General features: G+C 42.4%; 1 protein-coding gene across 1 annotated transcript in view; it reads left to right on the forward strand.

The window, feature by feature from the left end:
* Positions 1-21428, forward strand: part of ADAMTSL1 (ADAMTS like 1) — a 380207-nt gene that overhangs the window by 295425 nt on the left and 63354 nt on the right. Inside the window, 2 exon segments of the mRNA XM_038552482.1 lie at positions 6311-6490; positions 10940-11074. Coding sequence (XP_038408410.1) covers positions 6311-6490; positions 10940-11074 — 315 coding nt within the window.

Below are 21428 nucleotides of genomic sequence, written 5' to 3' on the forward strand. Positions count from 1 at the left end.
GATCTCAGGTTGTCGTGCCCAGTTTTTGGCCTGGCCATGCACAGTACAGTTTTTATTTTTATTTTTTTTTTTCATAGAATCATTGGTGTTAATCATGGCTAACTGAAATACATCTGGGTGTCTTTGTCATTATGCCTTTTGTTAAATAAGACATTTATTCAAAATGGTGGACAAGAGTCTGCTTTTGATTACACAGTAGGTCATGAATTTGCTGAACAAAGAAATCATCCTTGAGCTACGTCTCCCGTCAAAATACTGAGTGTTGTAACGCTCAATGGCAGTAGGAATTACTTTTACAAATACAACTGGCTCATTGCTCTCTTTTGGTGTAATTTTACTGGCTATTTTATAGTCTATATTAAGCATATTACATAATTTATGTAGAGTAACTTATGTACTTATACATTTGAGTTGCTAGCTATTTCTCATTAAATAACTCTTTGTACATAGGTGCTTTCAACTTGTAATATGCAGCCTCACAAATTCTTCCCAACCCTTAAACATAACAAATATTAAGCCATGAGTATGATGAGCATTCTTTTTGAAAGGTGATCCAATCCAGTCACTCCCATACTTTTTCTCTATTTGAGAAGAGTTCAAAAGGCCTAGTAGGAGATAAAGGGTTAGAGGAGGAGGGAGTATTTCAGTCATTGGGACCAGTATGTACAAAGGGCCTGAGGTAGCAAGAGCAGGCTGCCTCTAAAGGAGTAAAATGGCTGGGGTGGCAGTAGTATAGATAGCAGAGAAGAAAGTAGCATGACATGTGGCTGGAGTGTGGAGGAGAGCAGACAAGGGCTAGATCTTGCATACTCTCATAGATTATGGTACAATTTGACATTTTGTTCTAAGAGCAAAGGAAGCTTTTGGAAGGAAGCTTTGGAAGGAGATAAAATTATCAGGACTGGTGATGTAGAAATAGTTGATCAGTGACAGGCAGTATATTCATTGGCATAGGCTAGACTATGGTAATAAGTAGACCCCCAAATATGTCATGGATCAAACACAATAGAAGTTTATTATTGTTTACCTGAGAGTCCAAAGAGCTGGCTGCCCCACACAGTCAGGGTCACAGAATGCTTGTGGATCTATTATTTAAAACTCGTGCCCTCCAAATTCTCCTCAAGGGTTATCTCTAACTTGTCAACCAGAAGAGGGGAAAGATAAAGCTTGGAGGATGGTTGGGAAGGTTTTTAAGGGCCACACCTGGAAGCAACACACACTTCAGAAAAGGTCAGAAAATGCTATACTGTTGTTCCTGAACTGTCAGAGTCTTACTTTCTACTTTGAAAATTAACCTTTCTGCTATAGCTGTAACACCATGATTATTGTTAGGAGGGGTTTCTCACTTACCACTTCTCACTGTCCCTCTTGATCACATGGTCACTCCCCACTATAAGGGATACTGAGCAATGTAGCCTAGATGGGCACCCAGGAAAAAGAAGGAAACAGGTTTGGTGGTGAACAGCTATCAGTATCTGCCCCATTCAGTATGGGGAAATGTGGAAAGCTGAAAACATCCTTTCCAGACTTCCATGGTTCTTTAGAATAATTGCCAAAGCTGACATTTAAGTTACTATAGTCTTTTCTCGCACCAAGCCATCGAAGACACTTCTAAAGTGCATCATGTCAAGGTGCACAAGATACTGCACCTTGAAATGCTGCCAGGCTTCCAGGATGCAAGCAGCCTTCCAAATATAACAAGCAGGCTGGTTAGCAAGAGTATCCTGTCTGGGATTTTAAAAAAGAATATTATAGCATCACCCTACCTGGTCGCTCCATGGAGATTAAAGGCACTAATCCCTACAATCCTATCAAGTTACAACCCATTACGACCAGACTCATTTATTGATCCTTTCAAGCAATATAGAGAGCATTGTGTTGTTGATAAGATATGCCACCAAGGGGGAAAAGTAAAAACAGAGTTTTTTCCTCCCCTGTTTTAGACACAAATCATACCAGGGAGTCCAGAGTGTGGAGCCTATCCAAGTAACTTGTCAACAGCACAGTTTTGGACTTTGGTAGAGTATATTTTCTGACATTTCTTTCAGTAAAATGTGTGGTCACATCACAACAGCCTAAAAAAAAAAAAAAAAAAAAAAAAAACCCCACCCACACCCTGACCAGCTTCTCAACAAGAAAAGAACTAACAAAGCCAGCACATATGGGTTCTAGAAACCCCTCCTAACAATAATCATGGTGTTACAGCTATAGCAGAAAGGTTAATTTTCAAAGTAGAAAGTAAGACTCTGACAGTTCAGAAACAACAGTATAGCATTTTCTGACCTTTTCTGAAGAGGCAGTTGGGTACAATGGCAGGCAGTGTGGGGCACAGGTTAGGATGGAGATCCATGGCATATGAGTTTGGATCTCCACCCTGCCGTTTGTAGGTCACTGATTTGGCCATGGAATGAGGAGTAGGGAGAGACAGAGGCTCTGTCCCCTTCACCAGTCCAGGATCCAAACTAACATCACTTTAGACAGATTTTTTTAATCTCTTTGAAAAATGTAATTATCTTTATAAAATGTTTGGCTTATAACAGAATGTTCTTTCTCCTTTCCTGACATGCTCAGGATATTTTGCACAGCTCCTGACTTGTGTGCTCCCTGGGTTCAGGTACTCTAATGTCAACATTGGGCATGGGTATCTGCTACCTTTTCAAGGGACTCTGTCTTAAATAGTGGCTGGTGATGTTTTCTAAAGGCTCATTATCATCTCTTGAGAGAAAAAGAAAAAAGAGCTCTCTGAGGCTTCGCTGCTTTTTCCTCTATCTTTTCTCTATGTTTATAAGATGTCAGAGTCTGTCAGGAAAGGGACTAAAACTATTCTGAAGCACCTTGTTGGTGTTATCCTCTGCCCACAGTCCCAAGCAGGAAGCCCCCAAAATGTGACACCAGACACAACTCCTTCATCAGCGAATTTTGATGCAGGTCCCTGCTTGAGTGAGCCTGACAAATGTTTGCTAATAAATATATTAAAGAATGAGTCCTACATAATTTCTCTGCCTTTGGCACTGCCATCATTTCTCTGATTTTAGCTGTACAGAGACTGGAGGCAATGTCCTTCTACCCTCTGCTCTCCTGAACGTTTGCATTTCTCCCATGAGCCCCCCCACCCCGCTCCTGGAAAATTCAGTCCTTTTGTAAGCACCCTGTCTTACCGTGGCAAACACTCCTATTTCATGGGGGACATGAGGCAGAGTGATTAAGAGAACAGAAGAGGCTGGGACCCACTTCCTGGGAAATGGCTCCAAGTCTCTCTCAGGGCCTGGGTTCTCTCCCTCCACCTCTTGTTTCTCACCTTCCCACCCCCACCCCCACCCCCCCATTTCCTCTCTTCTCCTACATGTCTCTGCCTCTGGCTATCATGCAGGACCATGGGCCCTTCCAGAGAAGGACACGCTGGGAGCAGCAGGAAATCTTGCTGCAGAAATGTCCATGTTGCGAGATCCTCACAGGTGTTGGTGCTGGAGACGCACACACCACCCCCTCAGCACAGTGGTGGACAGTGTTAGATTAGATCCCCTGTTTGCTTAGTGGAACCGAAGACCCATTTAGTCCAACTCCCTTACTCTACCTCTCTTGCTCTAGAACAGCCCTCAGTCCCACTGGGGACTGTGTGCTCACTGCCCACAGCACTCTTCCAAAGATTGAGCCAACATACATGCTGCACATGAGTGACTCATAGCAAGGGAAATACTTGTGGAAAATAATTTGTAGAACCTCGCTTTTCCTTGTGCTTTCAGGAGAGAAATGGCAGGGAGTGTTTTCTTCAGCTGACCTTTCAGAGACTGTCTCTTGAATGCTGTGGATTTCTTTTTTTTACATAAAAATTAAGCTCATGTTCCTAAGTCCAAGCTGGCATGGCCAGGCATGTGATGCTCTTGCTCTCCCTAGTGGTGCTGCAATGAAAAATCAGCTCTCTGCCTCTTACCTGCATCTTTTGTCCAGGTATATTCAGAGGCTGTGCCAACCTGGGCCTCCTCCTGCATTTGAGCAACAGGTGTCCTGAGACATGCCTCTCCCCGATGTGACAAGCACGCAGTATCCAAGTCTTCACCCCGTTCAGTAGCCCTGCCTCCTCCTTCCAGCCAGTTTAGTGATCCTTAGTGATTCTCATTAAATTATTGGTAATTGGAATAAAAGAGAAAACTGGAGAGTCACTCCTCTATTCTTTATAATAGGGAGGAAGGCCCTACAGATTGGCCAAGCACTTTCACCACCCCGTTGCACCACTGTTCTAGGCCTGCCCGAGGCAGCAGAGCAGCCAGGAAACCAGTGAATTCCCAGAATGCAGTTCGTCTTTAGTGAAGGAGTGTGAAACCACCTTCCCACCTCCACCCCACTTTCTCCTACTGGGAGCTCAGGAGGAGCAAGTGCCCAGGGGGGCATAATAACTGCTACTGAGCTGGGTGTTACGGAGTAGACTGCTGGTAAATTCAGTTCATCAGATTCAAAGAAAAGGAACAGATACACAGGTAATCCCTTGAAGATGTCTCCAGTAGGAGACCAGTATCCTCTATCCTCACCAGCAGGCTCTATCCTCACCAGCAGGCTGCCCATTAAAGGCAACACTGCCCTTGCCCCAAGGACAGAATCTAGCCCCAGTTCAGAAAAGCACAGGACCAAAGGCCAAGCCCTTTGACTCTTCCAGCCTTGACCCCCATTTGCCAGGATTTGATATTATAAACATACCCTGGATACACACCCAAGAGCTCTGAGTAAACTTTTTGAGCTAGACCAGCAGGCTGGGTGGTACGAGGAATGGAGCTTTCTGCTCCCCAGAGACCTGTGAATTGATGCCACAGATTTTCTGTCTCCTAACTCACTCAGAGCTCAGCCTGCTACAGAGCCTCCTATGCAGACTCTCTTAGAAGGCTTGTTCTGAACCGGGGCTTGTTTACCAGCATGGCAACCACAGGGAAACCTAAAGGATTAAGGCTGTCCCCTTGTCTTAGCCTACTGAGGCTGCTATTACAAATTATCCATGGACTAGGTGGCTTAAATGTCTGAAATGTATTTCTCATCTTACTGGAGGCTGAGAAGTCCGAGCTCAATGCAGGTCCTGCTGAGAGCTCTTTTCCTGGATTGCAGCCAGTCATGTGTACTGACTGAGAGAGAGAGAGAGAGAGAGAGAGAGAGAAAGAGAGGAGAAGGGGAGGAGAGAGGGGAGAGAGGAGAGAGGAGAGGGCGCACTAGCTTTCTGGTCTCTTCTTACGAGGGCACTGATCCCATCATGACAACCCCGCCTTCATGACCTTACCTAAACCTAATTACCTCCAAATACTGTACCATTAGAGGTGGTTAGCACTTCAACACAGGAGTTTGGGGAGGAACACATTCAAGCAGTGACACCCCTAGAGGACAGAGCCCAGCTTCCAAAGACAGATACTCAGTCCTAACTCTGCGCACCCTTCCCAGCTCTCTCCCACAGACAACAAAGATGGACTGAGGAAAGAGCCGACTACTTTCTTTTTGTCTCTTTCTTTTGTCTCTTTTTCTGTGGTGCTACTGACCACAGCTCTCTGTTCTCTCGTTCTAAGAAAGCACAAAGGCTCCAAAAAATACAGGCATGTTCTCTATGTATCATGTCAATTCTGGTATGGTTCCAGCAGCTTTCATTTGTCTAGTTCATACTAGACAAGATACTAATAGTTTGTAGCTTTTAACTTTTTACTAAAGTGTAATATCTGTATAGAAAAGGATACATATCATAAAGGTGCCAAGCCCCCCCAAACCAGCCCTCGGGTCAAGAACCAGAGAATTACCAGAGACCAAGAGCCTCATCCCCACCTACTGACAACTCCTCCCTGTTTGTCCTTCCCTCTCACAGGAGTCACCTTCCTGGCTGCTAACAGCACAGATTGATGTTCTCTTATCAGTTTTTGTTTTTCACTTACAGAAATGAGATCATACAGAATGTAGTCTTTTGTGTCTAGCTTTTCTTAGTGCTTATTTCATGTGGTTGTCAGGTTCTTAGGCTTATCCAAGCTTTCTCCAAAGAACTTGGGTACTTTCCTTCCACCTTGGCAAGTGCCCTTTACCAGTTGCCCCCTTCCTGTGCTGTGAATTGGCCTCTCTTCCTACCTCATCAGTGTGAGTTTTAAAAGGTAAAAGACCTCCAGACAACAGAGACGTCACAGGCATTATTTAGTGTGGCCAGAGGATGGTGGAGATGCCCAGGCAGATGCTTCCTGGAGAGGAGCCCCGGGGACGGTCCGCCGAGTGGCTCTAACTCTCCAGAGTCACCTGAATGTGTTTAGCTGATGAGTTTATATAAAAAAATATATGTATATATTTTTTTCCTTCCTAGGTGTGCCTGAAGCCGAAGTCACTTGGTTCAGGAATAAAAGCAAACTGGGCTCGCCTCACCATGTGCATGAGGGCTCCTTGCTGCTCACAGATGTGTCCCCCTCTGATCAGGGCCTGTACTCCTGCAGGGCAGCCAATCTGCATGGAGAGCTGACCGAGAACACGCAGCTGCTGCTCCTAGGTAAACAGCTCGAGGGCCACTGCCCAACCCACACTCCACTTCCCTTTTCCCCTAATCCAGTGAAGTACACAAAAGCAATATCCCTTCCCTTCTTCCCACATGAGGGCCTTCCAGTAGGAAAAACACAAACTTGGGGGCCGGGCAGATGTCATTTTGAACACCGGCTCTAATGTTTATTCACCACGTGACCTTGGGCGACTCACTTAGCTTTACTAAGCCCTAGAAGCTGGCCTTGATGTGGACGCATGACAAGGATCCCCTATCTAAGGGGAGGCAGTTGTTAGAGCTAAAGAAGTTATTTTTAATTCCTTCTGTGTTAGGGACTTCTTTGAAAATCAGATGAAAGTTATAGATCATCCCCCTCCAGAAAAACTCATACATACAAAATTTTTCATATAATTTCATAAAGTTCATAGTCCAGCCCACCTAAAGTCTACACAGGCAATTGAATTTAAAATTAAATTCAAAAAAATAATAAAAATAAAAATCCACACAGGCACTCCCCTGACTTAGTCCATTCAGGCTGCTAAAACAAATACCACAAACTGGGTAGCTTATAACAAGAGAATTTTATTTCTCGCAACTCTCAGGGCTAGAAGTCCAGGATCAGGATGCCAACATGGCCAGTTCTGGTAAAGCCCCTATTCTGGGTGCAGACTGCTGGCTTCTTGCTGTGTCTTCCCATAGCAGAAGGAACAAGCCAGCTCCCTGGGGTCTCATTTATTGGGCACTGATTGCAATCGTGAAGGCTCTGCTTCATCTCCCAAAGGCCCCATCACCTTGGGGGGTTAGGACTTCACATATAAATTTGAAGGGACATAAACATTCAAAATATAGTACCCTCAAATATAAGAACCCTTGACTAAAGAGTCCAACGCAATTCTTGGCATAACATAGATTTTAGAAATAACAACCACTGGGACACCATCCAGTATTCAGTGTTGCCCAGTGCTGGACTCAGCCGTGTAGGGACAGTAATCCTTTTATCCCCTGGAATAGGGACCCTGGGCTTATCTTCCCCCACAGAGTCTGGAACTTTTGGGATGTAGTAAAAAAAATCTTGTTTTTGTCTTACCTTTTTTTTTTTTAAGCAACAATTAGATCCCTCATGTTAGTTTTCTCACTAAGAGAAAGCTATCATTCTAAGAAAAAAAAAAAAAAAGAGGAAACTGTGAGCAATATGAAGAATCACACGCCATACATACATACACATACATACATTACAGACCTCCTCGGGGAAAAATAATTAAACTTTGGACTTGTATTTCTATACCCCCAATTGATGATAGACCAAAGCCTAGGGTCCCTAGCCCCTGCCCACTCAGGTTTCAGAGAGGCCCAGGTGGGTTTTCATCTCACCAGTGGCTGCATAAACCTCCAGTCATCTTAGAAAGCCACAGAAAAGCAGCTCAGTGAAGGACGTCATTTGTTCTGTGTTGGGTTGCATCTGGCTGAGCTGTGTGCGAGTCTGAAGCCCGGATCCTGGGGCCCGGACACTGTTGCCCCACACTGAGCTATGGTGCTTACTGTAGGCTTTTCCTCCATAATAAGCCTTGCTTGGTGCCTGCACTGACAGAGATGAAAGCCCAGGATGTGCAGTTGCTACTGTAGCTCTGTCAATGAAGTGCGCACGATCTGCCAGCCAGCTCTTGCAGGGCTGCAACTGTAAAACAGCGTGACTGTGAACACGGAGCTAGACGAGCATGACGCCTTCCCCTTTTCATCAAATGTGATGCAAAAAAAAAAAAAAATCTGTGGTTTGACTCTTAAGTTTAGGGCTTTTCTTCATCAGAAGCCATGGTTTATTAAGCCGAGTATTTTTAGTTTCCTAGATGCCTTATGAACACAGAAATAATCTTTTCTTGTATTTTAATCAGCCAAAAATGTTGCTTAATTTTTAAAGACGGACTTCATGTATAAAACAGGTTTCACACCAAGCTCTCCAACTTAACCCGTGGCATGGAGACTTGAAATGTAATGAGACTTTCATTCCTTTATTCCTGTAGCCATTGAATGAATATTCATTACATATTGCCTCTACGTTTCATCTCAAGCATTAGGATAAATTTAAGAGGTGACCTCTGACCTTGGGGAATTTACAGTTTCCCCTGGAAGATCAAATGGGCATACACCAAAGAAAAACAATATGATTAATGCTCTAAGGGCATTAGGAGAGGCTGACATTTGGCCCAAGAAGATTTGATGGTTTTGAAAATGGGACATAGCCTCCCTTTTTGGCTTTTAGGAAATAAGCAAAGGTTTTCTTGAGTTTAATGTTCTTTTTTTTAAGATTTTTTATTTATTTGAGAGAGAGAGAGAGCACAAGTGGGAAGGGCAGAGGGAGGGAGAGAAACTCAAGCAGACTCCCCACTGAGCAGGGAGCTTGACAAGGAGCTGGATCCCACGACCCCAAGATCATGACCTGAACTGAAACAAGTGCTGACACTTAACCGACTGACCACTCAAGCATCCCTTCAATTAAAATTCTTGAGGGAATATTCTGTATTCAATTACAGTATTCTCAAGACAGTATTAAAAAAATGAGTGATGGGCATTAAGGAAGGCACTTACTGGGATGAGCACTGGGTCTTGTGTATATGTAATGAATCACAGAATTCTCCTAAAACCAGTAATGCACTGTATGTTAGCTAACTTGAATTTAAATTTTAAAAATTAATTAATTAAGTTTTTAAAAAATAAAAAGGATGAGAAGAGAGTCTAGGTTGGAGTAAACTGCTACCATCAGTTCCTAAAATCTTGGTATTTGAGAGTAGAAATAGATCTGGGAAATGATGAATTTCCTCATCCTCTTATAGACAAGGAAACAGGTTCTGAGGAATTAAGTGACTTGCCCAAGCTAATGAATGACAGAGCCACAGCTCAAACAGAGGGTCCCTGGGCCCAGACATGATGTTTTCACCCTATACCATATAAAGAATATTTTTAAATTATATATAACATATATGTCTTTATAATTTTTAAACGTATATGTATTAAAATCTCAAGCTCATCATTGTTTTCTGTATGCAGTGGTCTTTTGCAGTCAAGGCAGAGTAGATGGAAGGTATATTTTTTAAGATTTATTTATTTATTCATGAGAGACACACAGAGAGATGCAGAGACACAGGCAGAGGAAGACACAGGCTCCCCATAGGGAGCCAGCTGTGGAATTCGATTCCAGAATCCCAAGATCACAACCTAAACGGAAGGGAGACATTCAACCACTGAGCCACCCAGGCATCCCAACAGAAAGTATATTTCTGAAGCAGACTCGGAAGTCATCATGACTTATTTGCCACCCTTAACAAGTATCTGCAAGTATCTGACAGGGAGACAGACACATAAGAGGTCCTCACTGAACACTGATGATATGACCATCAGTTGAAGAAATATTCCTGCTTCCCCTAAGATTCCAACAAGTCTCTAGAGAAAAAGATGGGAGCCTGCCTTGTGAGACATGGGAAGCCCAGGCAACAGGATTCTCCTTTTCCCAGAGAATCTGGAATCCTCTCACTACCAGGTTCCCTCTTTATTTGTCCAGTGAAAATGATAAGCCACTATAATTCCCATTTTTGTCACTTTGGGCTCTGATTAACCAGACCCTTGATGACTTCAGCCCTACTACTCCTTCTAAGATTTGGAAGAAAAAGTCATCCCTGTCCTGCTTATCTGGTCCTACCTGAGCATAAAATCCAGACCACTAAGCAGATTAACTTCATCAACTTCACAAATAAACCTTTTTCTTTGTAGAAAATGCCACTCATTGAGTAAGAAATTTCTGGGTCACCCAGATGGTGCAGTCGATTAAGTACCTGATTCTTTATTTTGGCTCAGGTCATGATCTCAGTCGGGGTCATGAGATTGAGCCCCATGTTGGGCTCTGTGCAGGGCATGAAGTCTGCTTTAGGTTCTCTCTATCCCTCTCTTTTTCCATGTGCCTCTCTCTCCACCCTCACACGTGTACATGCTCTCTCTCTCTAAAATAAAAAATTCCTATGGTGATGTATCCATATCTGTGGGGATAATAAAGTGCTCTAAAGGATGCCATAAGAGTTAAATGGAAAAAGAAATGAAAACTATTTAACACAAGACTTGGCATATAATAAATGCTGAAGAAGTATTGGCTTTTAAAAGTATTTTTATAATATGGTTTAATTTGCCTACACATTTATAGGGACCCAGTGGTCCTGTGGTATAAAGTGGTATACAGTAAGGAACTCCTAAAATCAACATGCCTGATTCTTATTACTGATCTTATTGGTTTGGGCATCAAATATTAAGCTTGAAATTCAGACTCATCTTAATAGGCACACCTTCTCTGTGGGAAAAAAACAATGCTGAGTGGCAACCATAACAATGCCTGCCTTACACACATGCCCACCTCTCCTTCCCCACTTAATACAGCCTTCATGCTTTAATCTGCCTGACTCCCCATCTGCCTTCCCATAGATCCCCCCCAAGTCCCCACGCAGTTGGAAGACATCAGGGCATTGCTTTCAGCCACTGGACCGAACCTTCCTTCAGTGCTGACATCTCCTCTGGGAGCACAGCTGGTCCTGGATCCTGGGAATTCCGCTCTCGTTGGTGAGTCCAGATCTCTGGAACATTGGGCAGAAATCCAGGGCTGGACAGGATTTATGGATGGGTGACTGCTTGCAGGTGGGGGGGAGAGAGCAGTAGGGGGTGGCCAACAGGAAATCACTAAATTGCCTACAGAATCCAGACTCACCAGTGGAAACTTGGCTGACTTTCCATGTGAGGTGAGTGCAGACCTTAGTCTGGACTCAAGTTTGTCTAGATTCCAACATGGCTCCTTTCTGAATCCTCCTGGGTTAATGCCACAGTCCAGATCCTCTCAATCAGATTGACTCACTGAACAGTAAGTAAAGAGCAAAGCAGTAAAAATACCTCCTCTATCTGCTCTCCCCTTGCCACCCCTACCCCCAGAATGCCCCCATGACCTTCTCACAACTAAGCTAGAGCTATAACCAGCTCTCGAGAGAAAGCTAGATAATTCTAGATTTAGGCTAGCTTCCTATATCCAGGGCCTGAAACCAACCCAGATGGACTCCTCAAGCAAGTGTTTAAATAACTTTACCAAGTACAGCTTCCCTGGCATCTGTCAATGGGAACTTTCACCAAGTTATTGTCCACATGGCTGGTGCTCACTGGTAGCAGAGAGAGGTTTGCAGGAGCATCCATGTCCTGATACCTTCACACCAGAATCATGGAGATGCCACAGAACCCTCAAGGTGAAAGAGAATAATTATCTGCCTTCAAAGGCCTGGAAACAAAAACCAGTCTACAAAATGGAGAAAATCTTCATGCTAACTCTTTGTGGTGCCAAATGTTAGTAATGGTAACTAAAATTATTCCCTTGGCTCAAAGCTAAAAGTTTCTCTTTTCTCTTCCCCATCACCCAGCAAAGAGCAAGAGGCAAAAAGGTACTAGTCATACTGGTGAATACTTATCAACATGGCCACAAGGATTGGCATCTCTCGGATTACAAACAGAAAGATTAACTTCAGTTTTCATTATCATCTAAAATTAAGAATGCTCATAGTATATGAGCATAAGCTTATAATTTCTCTATTTCTGATCTGATCCTAAAAATAAGGCACATATAATGACAAGTAGCCCTACTCCATCTCCCATAACTTAAACAAACTTGGCGTTGAGTTTTTTCTACATCATGTTAATCAGAATTCATAGAAGTTTCAAACTGCGGTTTGTTTGTTTTTTTTTTTTGGCTTATAAATGGTAAATTTATTCCAAATTAAGTGTGAGCATTGTAAACTTTTATTTTAGACTCATCACTATGAGAAATTGTAATAAATATTAATCATAGCCCAGTCACTAACAGAATGTGCAGCAATTGTTTATTTTCAAGTTCAGTAACTCTTGGGTCATTCAGGTGCCATTCAGCATGCTGGAAAAATTAACCTGCTCATATTTTTTCCATGATAGTTTTACTTTCTTTTGCCCTTATTCTGGAATAATATTTTGTCTTATTGTAGCCATGAGCAATAAGAATTTATTGTGCTTTATGCCGCTGCATTCCATCACTAGTTTATAGTGCTTTGTTACCTTAGACTGGTATTTAAATCTAACAGTTGAGAGACATCATAATACCCTAGTTCACATCCAGACTGCTCCATTTTAATGCAACAGTGAGTCGGTAACCATAAAGTCTCTGAATGCAACTGCTTGGGCAACATGGACTCTAGTGGTAAATGTTGATGCTTCACCAGCACTGTAGAAGTAGGAGGGATCTACATGGAATTGTGGAGATGAGTTAAGAAATGATGCCAAGTATCAAGACTCTAAGAAGTTAGTCATTTGAAACAGACCAGGGCCTAACTAATGCTTTGGAGCTGAGCACAAAAGGTTGGGTGGGATTCACATATGCAGCAAGGAAGGGAAATAGGCATTGAGGGAATAGAAGGTACCATCAGCCTGGTGTTGATAATGTGTGGGATATATATCAGGCATCTGTGCAGAAATAACTATAAAATAGCACTGCTTTAAAAGTGATGATGGGCAGTTAAACTGTGTTAGAAACTAGTCATTTGAAGGAACAAGGCTTGGCCAGAGCTTGTCCACTCCAATTGAGCTTGAACCCTCACCCCAAGAATTCTAATACCCTCCTCCATCTTGAGCCTCCCCAGCTATTGACTCATCCTGATATGGTAGTCTGGTTGCTCTTTTTGGACTGGTTCCCATGCCTGGCTCCTGTTGGTAGCCCTTTTACACCATGTTGCCTGCTCTGGGTACAAAAATAGGTCAGGGAGGCAAGTCTGTGTAGGGTTGCTGAGAGCTTAGAATGGTAAGCAGTGTCAAAATGTGGAGGACCTTGATTATTAGGCTGGAGAAATAGATTTACTATGTGGGACAGATCTTTAGGGAGTTTTTAAGTAGGAGAATGATATAGTAAAAGTAATATTTGAAAGAATTAATCTGGTATTCTGTAAGAGTAATCAATAGCAGGAGCAATTTAAGGAAGAAGCCCTATTTTGAGCCTAACGATGTTCTAGACCAGGGTGAAAATAGGTGGCCATGATACTGTTAATTGCCCCTTCCACAACCCATACATCTCCAATCAATCATACTATCTTTTCATTTAGCCCACATGCTGCCTTGGAATTTATTCTAACATTCCCACCAAGCATGGTGGCAGTCAATATATAGGATAAAAGCCATTTGCCAATCCTGTTGTGGCCAGTAAATAGTGACATTCCTGTGTATTCTCCCATTGATGAGATTAGTTCTCGGAATCTGTTGGCTGTGACAGATTCAGAGAACTTCATGATTCTGTGGCACAGGTAGGGATAATAACTCATGGACCTTGATTCTCATGTTTTCGTGGAAAAGAGAAAAGAAGGGAGATCGGCATTTTTTTAAAGCCATATATTAAAGCTAACTCTTCTCTGTTAAGACCCAGGTGTTGAGATTCCCATTATGTGATTTTATTCCAGAAATGACTGTTTTAGTTGACAGACATTCTGGCATTGATTTCACTTCAAGCCATTGTGGGAACTTTCAATAAGGAATGTACATCGAGCAACACAGGCATAGAGCCCTGTAGGCCTCACTTTCCATAACTGTAAGTGAAATCTTGGGACCAGGGAATCCATTTTTGCTCTCACACCCTTTGCTGTATGACACAGACATGGAATATAGCCAGTGGAGGCTCAACTAAGCAGAGTGGACCCAACCTAACCATTTCCATTTTCCTAGACAAGATGGGTGCTAATTTTCTGTCTGTATTTTACAGATTTTCTTCCTGCTGGGAGGCCTGAACTGTGCCAACTGCTATAGAGGGCAAGGTCCATGCCACCTTCCTTTCATGGTCTGAGTCTAGGTCCCAGGGCTCCAATTTTAGAGCAGCAGTATCTCAGGCCTCCCCATAAACCTACACTTTTGCAGCCTTCTGTTCAATTTTGGGGGTTCTCTAAGACTCAAAATTAATGACTCACAGTATCATTTATAGGGCATTAGCATTAGTATTATGCAAAAACTAATGTTTGCTAGTCATTTGCATTCATTTATGAGTTGCCTGTCAGTTCCTTTGTTCATTTATTGATAGGTATTTATCTTATTTTAATGATTTATAAGATACAATACATATTTATATATGTTGGACATACATTTGACACAAAAGGTTTTTAACAGCCTAAGAAATAATTGGCGTTGGCATAAATGAGTAACATATATTTAAAGTCTAAAGTTTGATGTTCTAATACATGGATACACCTATGAAACCATCACTACAGTCAATGTAATGAACATATTCATCATCCGCAAAAGTTACCTCAATGCCCTTTTATAAAATCATGCCTTGGGGCACTGGGTGAATCAGTGGTTGAGCATCTGCCTTTGGCTCAGGTCGTGATCCCAGAGGTCCTGGGATCGAGTCCCACATCAGGCTCCCCACAGAGAGCCTGCTTCTCCCTCTGCCTATGTCTCTGCCTCTCTCTGTATGTCTTTCATGAATAAATAAATAAATAAATAAATAAATAAATAAATAAATAACTTTTTTTAAAAAATCATGCCTTCACACTCTTGCCCCACCACATGTCTACCCCCCAGCAACCATCAATCTGCTTTCAGCATAGATAAATTAGATTAGATTTCTAGAATGTCTTATACAAGGACTCATACTTTGGGAGGAATGGCTTCTTTCACTCAGGATAATTATTTTGGCATTCATCCATATTGTAACGTGCGTCAACAGTGCATGTTCCTATCAACTAATGTTCCATTGTAGAGATGGACTACAGTTTGTTTAATCACCTACTTGTTGAGGGATAGAATGGTCATTTCCAGTTTCTGGTTGTTACAAAAGAAGTTGCTATAGTTATTCATCTACTCATCTTTGTATGGACTTACACTTTCATTTCTCTTGATTAAACACCTAGAAGTGACATGGCTGGATCACATAATAGGTGTTTGTTTAACATTTTAAGAAACAGCCAGACTGTTTTCCAAACAGTCTTCCAGACTTTTTCCAAAGTAGTTGGATTACTTTACATTCCCACCAGCAGTGTCTGACAGTTTAGTTTCTCCACATTCTCAAAAGTACTTGCTACAGTCAGTCTTTTTAATTTTAGACATTCTGTTAGGTCTGCAGTGGTTTCTTTTTGTGATTTTATTTTGTGTTTTCCTGATAAGTAATAGTGTTGAGCATCTTTTCCTGTGCTATTTGCCATCCTGATTTCTCGTTGGGTGAAGTGTCTATTCAATTTTTCCCTGTTTTTTTAAATTGGGTTGTTTGTTTACATATTGAATTTTGATAGTTCTCTATATACTTTAAATTCAAGTCTTTTATCAGATAAATAAATTTCCAAATATTTTGTCCCAGTCAGTGGTTGTCTTTTTACTCTTTTAGTGTCTTTCAAAAAGCAGAATATTTTAATTTTGATGAAGTTCAACCTATTCATTCTTTTCTTTTATAGGTGGTTCTTTTGCTATTGTATTCAGGAAATTTTGCCTACTCCAAGGTACCAAAGATCTTCTCTCATGTTTTCTTCCAGAGGCTTTATATCCATATTGTATAGATTTAGGTTTAACAGTTAGGGCTATCATTTCCTTTGAGTTTGTTTTTACCTAAGATGTGAGGTATATATTGAAGTTCATTCTTATGCATATGGTTACCCAAAGTGTTCCACTACCATTTGTTGAAAAGGTTATTCTTTCTCCACTGAATTGCCTTGGCACCTTTGTGGAAAATCAGTTGTCATTATATGTGTGGGTATATTTCCAGACCATTCTGTTTCAGTGATATATTTGTCTCTTTACACCAATACCACACATATTTATAGTCTCTATACACCAATACCACATTCTGCCCAACAACTTATGAATCATGAGGCTTTCCAGCCTGGCTGATAGGAACAGGTGCTATTCTGTACCTCTGTGAGCACCAGAAACTGCTACCTCTAATTCTTTCCCTTTTTTCTGCCTCTGATAGTCCTTTACATGCATACACAGATGGGCGTTTTACTGAATACTCAAGGGGGATCTTCTGCAGATTTTAGGAATTCATTTATTCATTTCCTGTCTCTGTGCATTCCTCTCTTCTCTGATACTCCTTTCTGTAAGCTGGAGTCACCTTGTCCTCCCTGTGCATTCAGGTCCCTCTCCTAAACTCATGAGTCCACTGGGCACCACCTGGGTTTCCCTGTGTTGCAGCCTGGAAGCTCTCAAGGCACTGAGCTGCAGCAGCATTATTCTGTTTCCTATTTCTTAGGGAAGTGTCCTTCACTGCCTAATGTCCAGTGTCTTGAAAACCATTGCTGCTTATACTTTGTTCATTTTTTTATTATTTTAAGCAGAAAAGCAAATTTAGTCTCTTACTCCATTTTGAAACAGGCATACAGATATGTGTATATATATGTGTGTATATATACATATAAATTATATATACACACACATAAATATGATGTGTATGTTTTATATTTGCCTAGACTAAGCTGATACCCAGATTTGGCAATCACATTCTAGAATTATTACATAAACACTTTTAAGAGATAATGCCCGGGTGGCAAACTACAATCCCCGGGCCAAATCTAGATCACCACTTATTTTGGTAAATAAAATTTTATTGGCATACAGCCATACCCATTTATTTACCTATGTATTGTCTATGACTTCTTTCACTCCATAATGGGAGAGTCAAATACTTGTGACAGAAACCATATGGCCCAGGAGCCTAAAATATTTCCTTTCTAGTCCTTTACAGAAAATGCTTGCTAATCACTAATCCATCCACTTCATTATGTAAAAGGATACCAAGGTCTACAGTGGTGATCACACATCTGTTTCTGAGGAGGACCATACTCAGCCCCGTACTACTCTGTCCTCTATCCTGTCACCAGATTAGGCTTTCTCCATGAAGTAAAAGAGCCTAAAAGAAAAATGCAATGCAACAAACCTAATTTATAGTAGTAGAGATCTTTCTCAGGAAGATCAGGAAAGAGAAAATCTGGATTATAAATATCCCTAGATTTTTTTCAAAATTAGATGACCTTGGGTGCTTCCAGGAACAAAACACACAATTATATATGGCTTACAAAAAACAGTTCAGTCTCTTATCTCAGCCTATATTATTTAGATCCAGAACCTATTAGGATGTCTCTCAGAATATATCCACAGGATTTGGTCTCCCCCCTTATATTTAGTCCCAAACTCTCCTTCCTCATGAGTGAGCAAGCCGTGATGCCCCAGTCAGAGGGACTCCTGGCTTCTGTATCAGAACCTCATGTCATGCTAGTGCCCCCAGAGAACCAAACAGCCCAAACCTTTCCTTGTCCCTTGTGATTTACCAAGAAGAGAGAGATTCAGGCATTCAAAGCTGGGTTTGCAAAGTAAAGTTTTTCCATGAAAGAAGTTATTGTGCCTGGCCCCTCTCCCCAGCCGGGAGCTCAAGGGTCACAGCCAACACACACAGCAGCCTCTCAGCAGCATCAGCAGGCTCCCCACAGTCCTGCATGGTAACAGTTCCACTTCTCAGAGCCCTTTCAGTCCTGGAGAAGCGAGGCAGTGAGGCCAAGGCCCACACACCACAGCCAGGTGGTGGTGTTTTCCTTCTGACCACCTGAAATGGGCAGCCTGCACATTTTCTTTCTCTATCCATTTGAAGTGTTGAGAATTGCACAGCATGGCTGGTATCAATGTAGTTCCTACAAATCATACCACACCAATGAAGGAGCTGTGGCTAGAATATGTAGGACCCAGGTCTGGAGTCTAAGGTGGAATTTATAATCATTGTTCTCATGTAAACCCCTCAGGGTAGGAAGATATTTCAGAAAACAGTTGAATAAATATTAATGTTCAGAGTTGAAAGCCTTAGTAAAGGGCCTAAGTAGCCAGTACCTCAAAGATAGATCAGTTTGCTCATTGAATAAATATTTATTGAGTGTCTATTATGTGCTAGACACTATGCTAGGGCCAGGAATAACAGTAAATAAGATAGACAAACCTAGCTGTCATTCACTCACTCAAAAAAAAAATTATTGAGCACTTACCATGCATTAGGCACTGGCCTAGATCTGAAGATACAATAATGACCAAGCACCCTGCCCTTGGGTGGTTTGAATTCTGGTGGAGGCACTTTGAGTCGGGTTGAGAGAGTTGTTCAAGAATACTGTGATCAAAAGAGCAAGAACTGGTGCTTTGGGGACATCTGACAGGGCATCACCCTTGGTCTGAACTTTAGGCAAGGTTTCTTGAGGAAGGGATATTTGAGCTGAGATAAAAAGAGAGGCTGGAAGTTACCCAAGTGAAGACAGAGCATTCCAGACAGAGACCCAGAGCTTTTGAAGGCAGAGGAAGCAAGAAAGCCTTGAGCATTTAAGGAAGCATCACAGCAGTAGCTAGGGGGAGCACAGCCTAAGATGAAAGTAGAGAGAGAAGTAGAAGCTGGCACTCTGTGAGCCCTGGTGAGACTTTCACACTTTGCACTAATTGCAAATGGAAGTCTTCAAGTGGTTTAAAAGCAGGAGAGAGACATCATTTGATTTGTATATTTAAAATCTTGTTCTGAAAAAAAAAATTAAAATTAAAAAAAAATAAAGTCTTGTTCTGGCTACTGGGCAGGGGATGGGCTCCAGGGAAGAGACTAGAGAGAGTCCACCATTTAGGAAGTATTTCAGGTAAGAGAGAACCATGGGTGAGAGTAGAGAACTGGAGAGAATGGAAAGAAGTGAAAAAATTCAGGGATGTGTAGGCTGCAACACCAACAGGAAGTAGCTTAACATTGGGGTGGGGGCAAAGGTAGCCCATACAATTTTCTGTAAAACTCATGTACCTCCTATGTGCTGATGACACATTACAGACCACTCAAGTCAATGTGGTAGAGTAAAATGGAGAACTGCCTAGGTGTACAACTATAGAAAGTGTTGTGAAAGGATAGTCAAAGCTTCTGTTATTAAGTACTGGTTCATTTCCTTAGCACACACCTATCCAGTCTCCACTTGATGCTGGGTCCTGTGCCCTCTCCCAGCGTTGGAGGAGCTCAGAAGCAGTGGGAGAAAAAAAAAAAGAAGAAGAAGCAGTGGGAGAGAGAGAAAAGACAGTCCCGGGTGAGAAAAAGCTCTAAAGAGTTGCAGAAAAAGCCAAAGGGAACAGGGGAGGAAAGACCCCTTATTCTAGTGAAGGGAAAATCAGAGCAGGCTTCGGAGAGGAACTGTGCAAACTCAGTCTGAAGTGATGAATAAAAGCATTCCAAGCACCGATGCAACAGCCACATACTGAGCAAGTATGGGCACCACGTTCTGTTCTCTGTTCTGGGCACCACAGAAGGCGCTAGGGATGCAGCAGAGCACAAAATAAAATTCCGTCCTCTCACACAGCTTTCATTGCACTAAGGGAAATAGAGAGTAAACACAATGAAGTAAATGATAGTGGTATAGAAGGTATGGAAGGTATAGTATATTAGATAAGTGTTCCGGGAAAAAATAAAGCAGGGCAGGAAGGATAGATAGTGCCTATGTGGGAATGAGGATGCAATTTTAAATTCGACTGGCAAGACAGGATTCATGAAGAAAGCTGTCTTTGAGCAAAAACTTGAACATGAGCTGTTGGGCCTTGCATGTGTCTAGAGGAAGAGAAGAAGGGGGGTATGAGGGGTGAGGAGAGGAGAGGAGAGGAGGCAGTGGAAGGGCCATGGCAAGGACATGCCTAGTATGTTCAAGGAACAACAAAGAAGCTAGTGTAGGAATGGAGTCATTCGGGTTGTATGTGGGAGAGAGAAGATCAGAGGCGTAACAAGGCCGAGGGCAAATTGTGTAAGGCCTTGTAAATGATCATGTTAAAATAACACTGAGAGAAAAAAACTATAAATGCCCAAATTTATAAACAGACTCAATATCGCATGGAGCATCATGAGCTTTTCCAGGATTAGGCGACGGCAGGCAGAAGTGATTTCTTTTATTGGAAACCATGTGGCCAACTGAATATTATATAGCTGACTCTAGTAAAACAGAGGTTTATCAGGCTGGCTCTGGTACAAGCCAATATTGCTGACTTAATTTGACTCACATGTGTTGGGCACCTGCTACATCTACCTGGCCCTGAGCTGGGCTTCTGCAGGCACGTGCCTGGCCATTTCCTTCATCTAGCAAAAGGTTCCCAGTTGCACTAGAGTCCCCTAAGAAGTTTAAAAAAATACCCCCTGAGGCCAACTAAGAATCTCTGGGGGGTAGAGGTCCGCATCAATACTTTAAAAAACTGATTCTCAGAGCTTGAATGCGCATTAAAAGTCACTTCGACATCTTTTTCTTCTCATGTTGAGGCTGATGTGGGGAAATGGTAGGCTTTATCATTTAATTTTTTTTTTTTTATTTATGATAGTCACATAGAGAGAGAGAGAGAGAGGCAGAGACATAGGCAGAGGGAGAAGCAGGCTCCATGCACCGGGAGCCTGACGTGGGATTCGATCCGGGGTCTCCAGGATCGCGCCCTGGGCCAAAGGCAGGCGCCAAACCGCTGCGCCACCCAGGGATCCCAGGCTTTATCATTTAAAAAATTTTAGCCTGACATTCAAGACTCCTTGCTATTTTATTTTTTTAATTTATTTATTCATGAGAGACAGAGGCAGAGACATAAGCAGAGGGAGAAGCAGGCTCCCTGAGGGGAGCCCCATGTGGGACTCAATCTCAGGACTCCGGGATCTCGACCTGAGCCAAAGGCAGATGCTCAACTACTGAGCCACCCAAGTGCCTCTCTATTCATCCTTCTAACTTATTCCTATCTCAAATAATTCCTCAATCCAATTAAAATGTTCCCTAGTAATCGCCATGGCATTGAGCCTGCCTTGCTTAGAATGCCAGCTAAATCCGGGAAGTCCTCAAGGCACAGTTCAAGCCATTCTGTGAGGCCTTCTCACAGTGCTCCAGCCTGAACTGATCCCTCCTTGCTCACCTCCTGAGACATCTAC

This window comes from Canis lupus, chromosome 11 (assembly GCF_011100685.1).
Source record: "Canis lupus familiaris isolate Mischka breed German Shepherd chromosome 11, alternate assembly UU_Cfam_GSD_1.0, whole genome shotgun sequence".
In the NCBI taxonomy this organism is placed as follows: domain Eukaryota; kingdom Metazoa; phylum Chordata; class Mammalia; order Carnivora; family Canidae; genus Canis; species Canis lupus.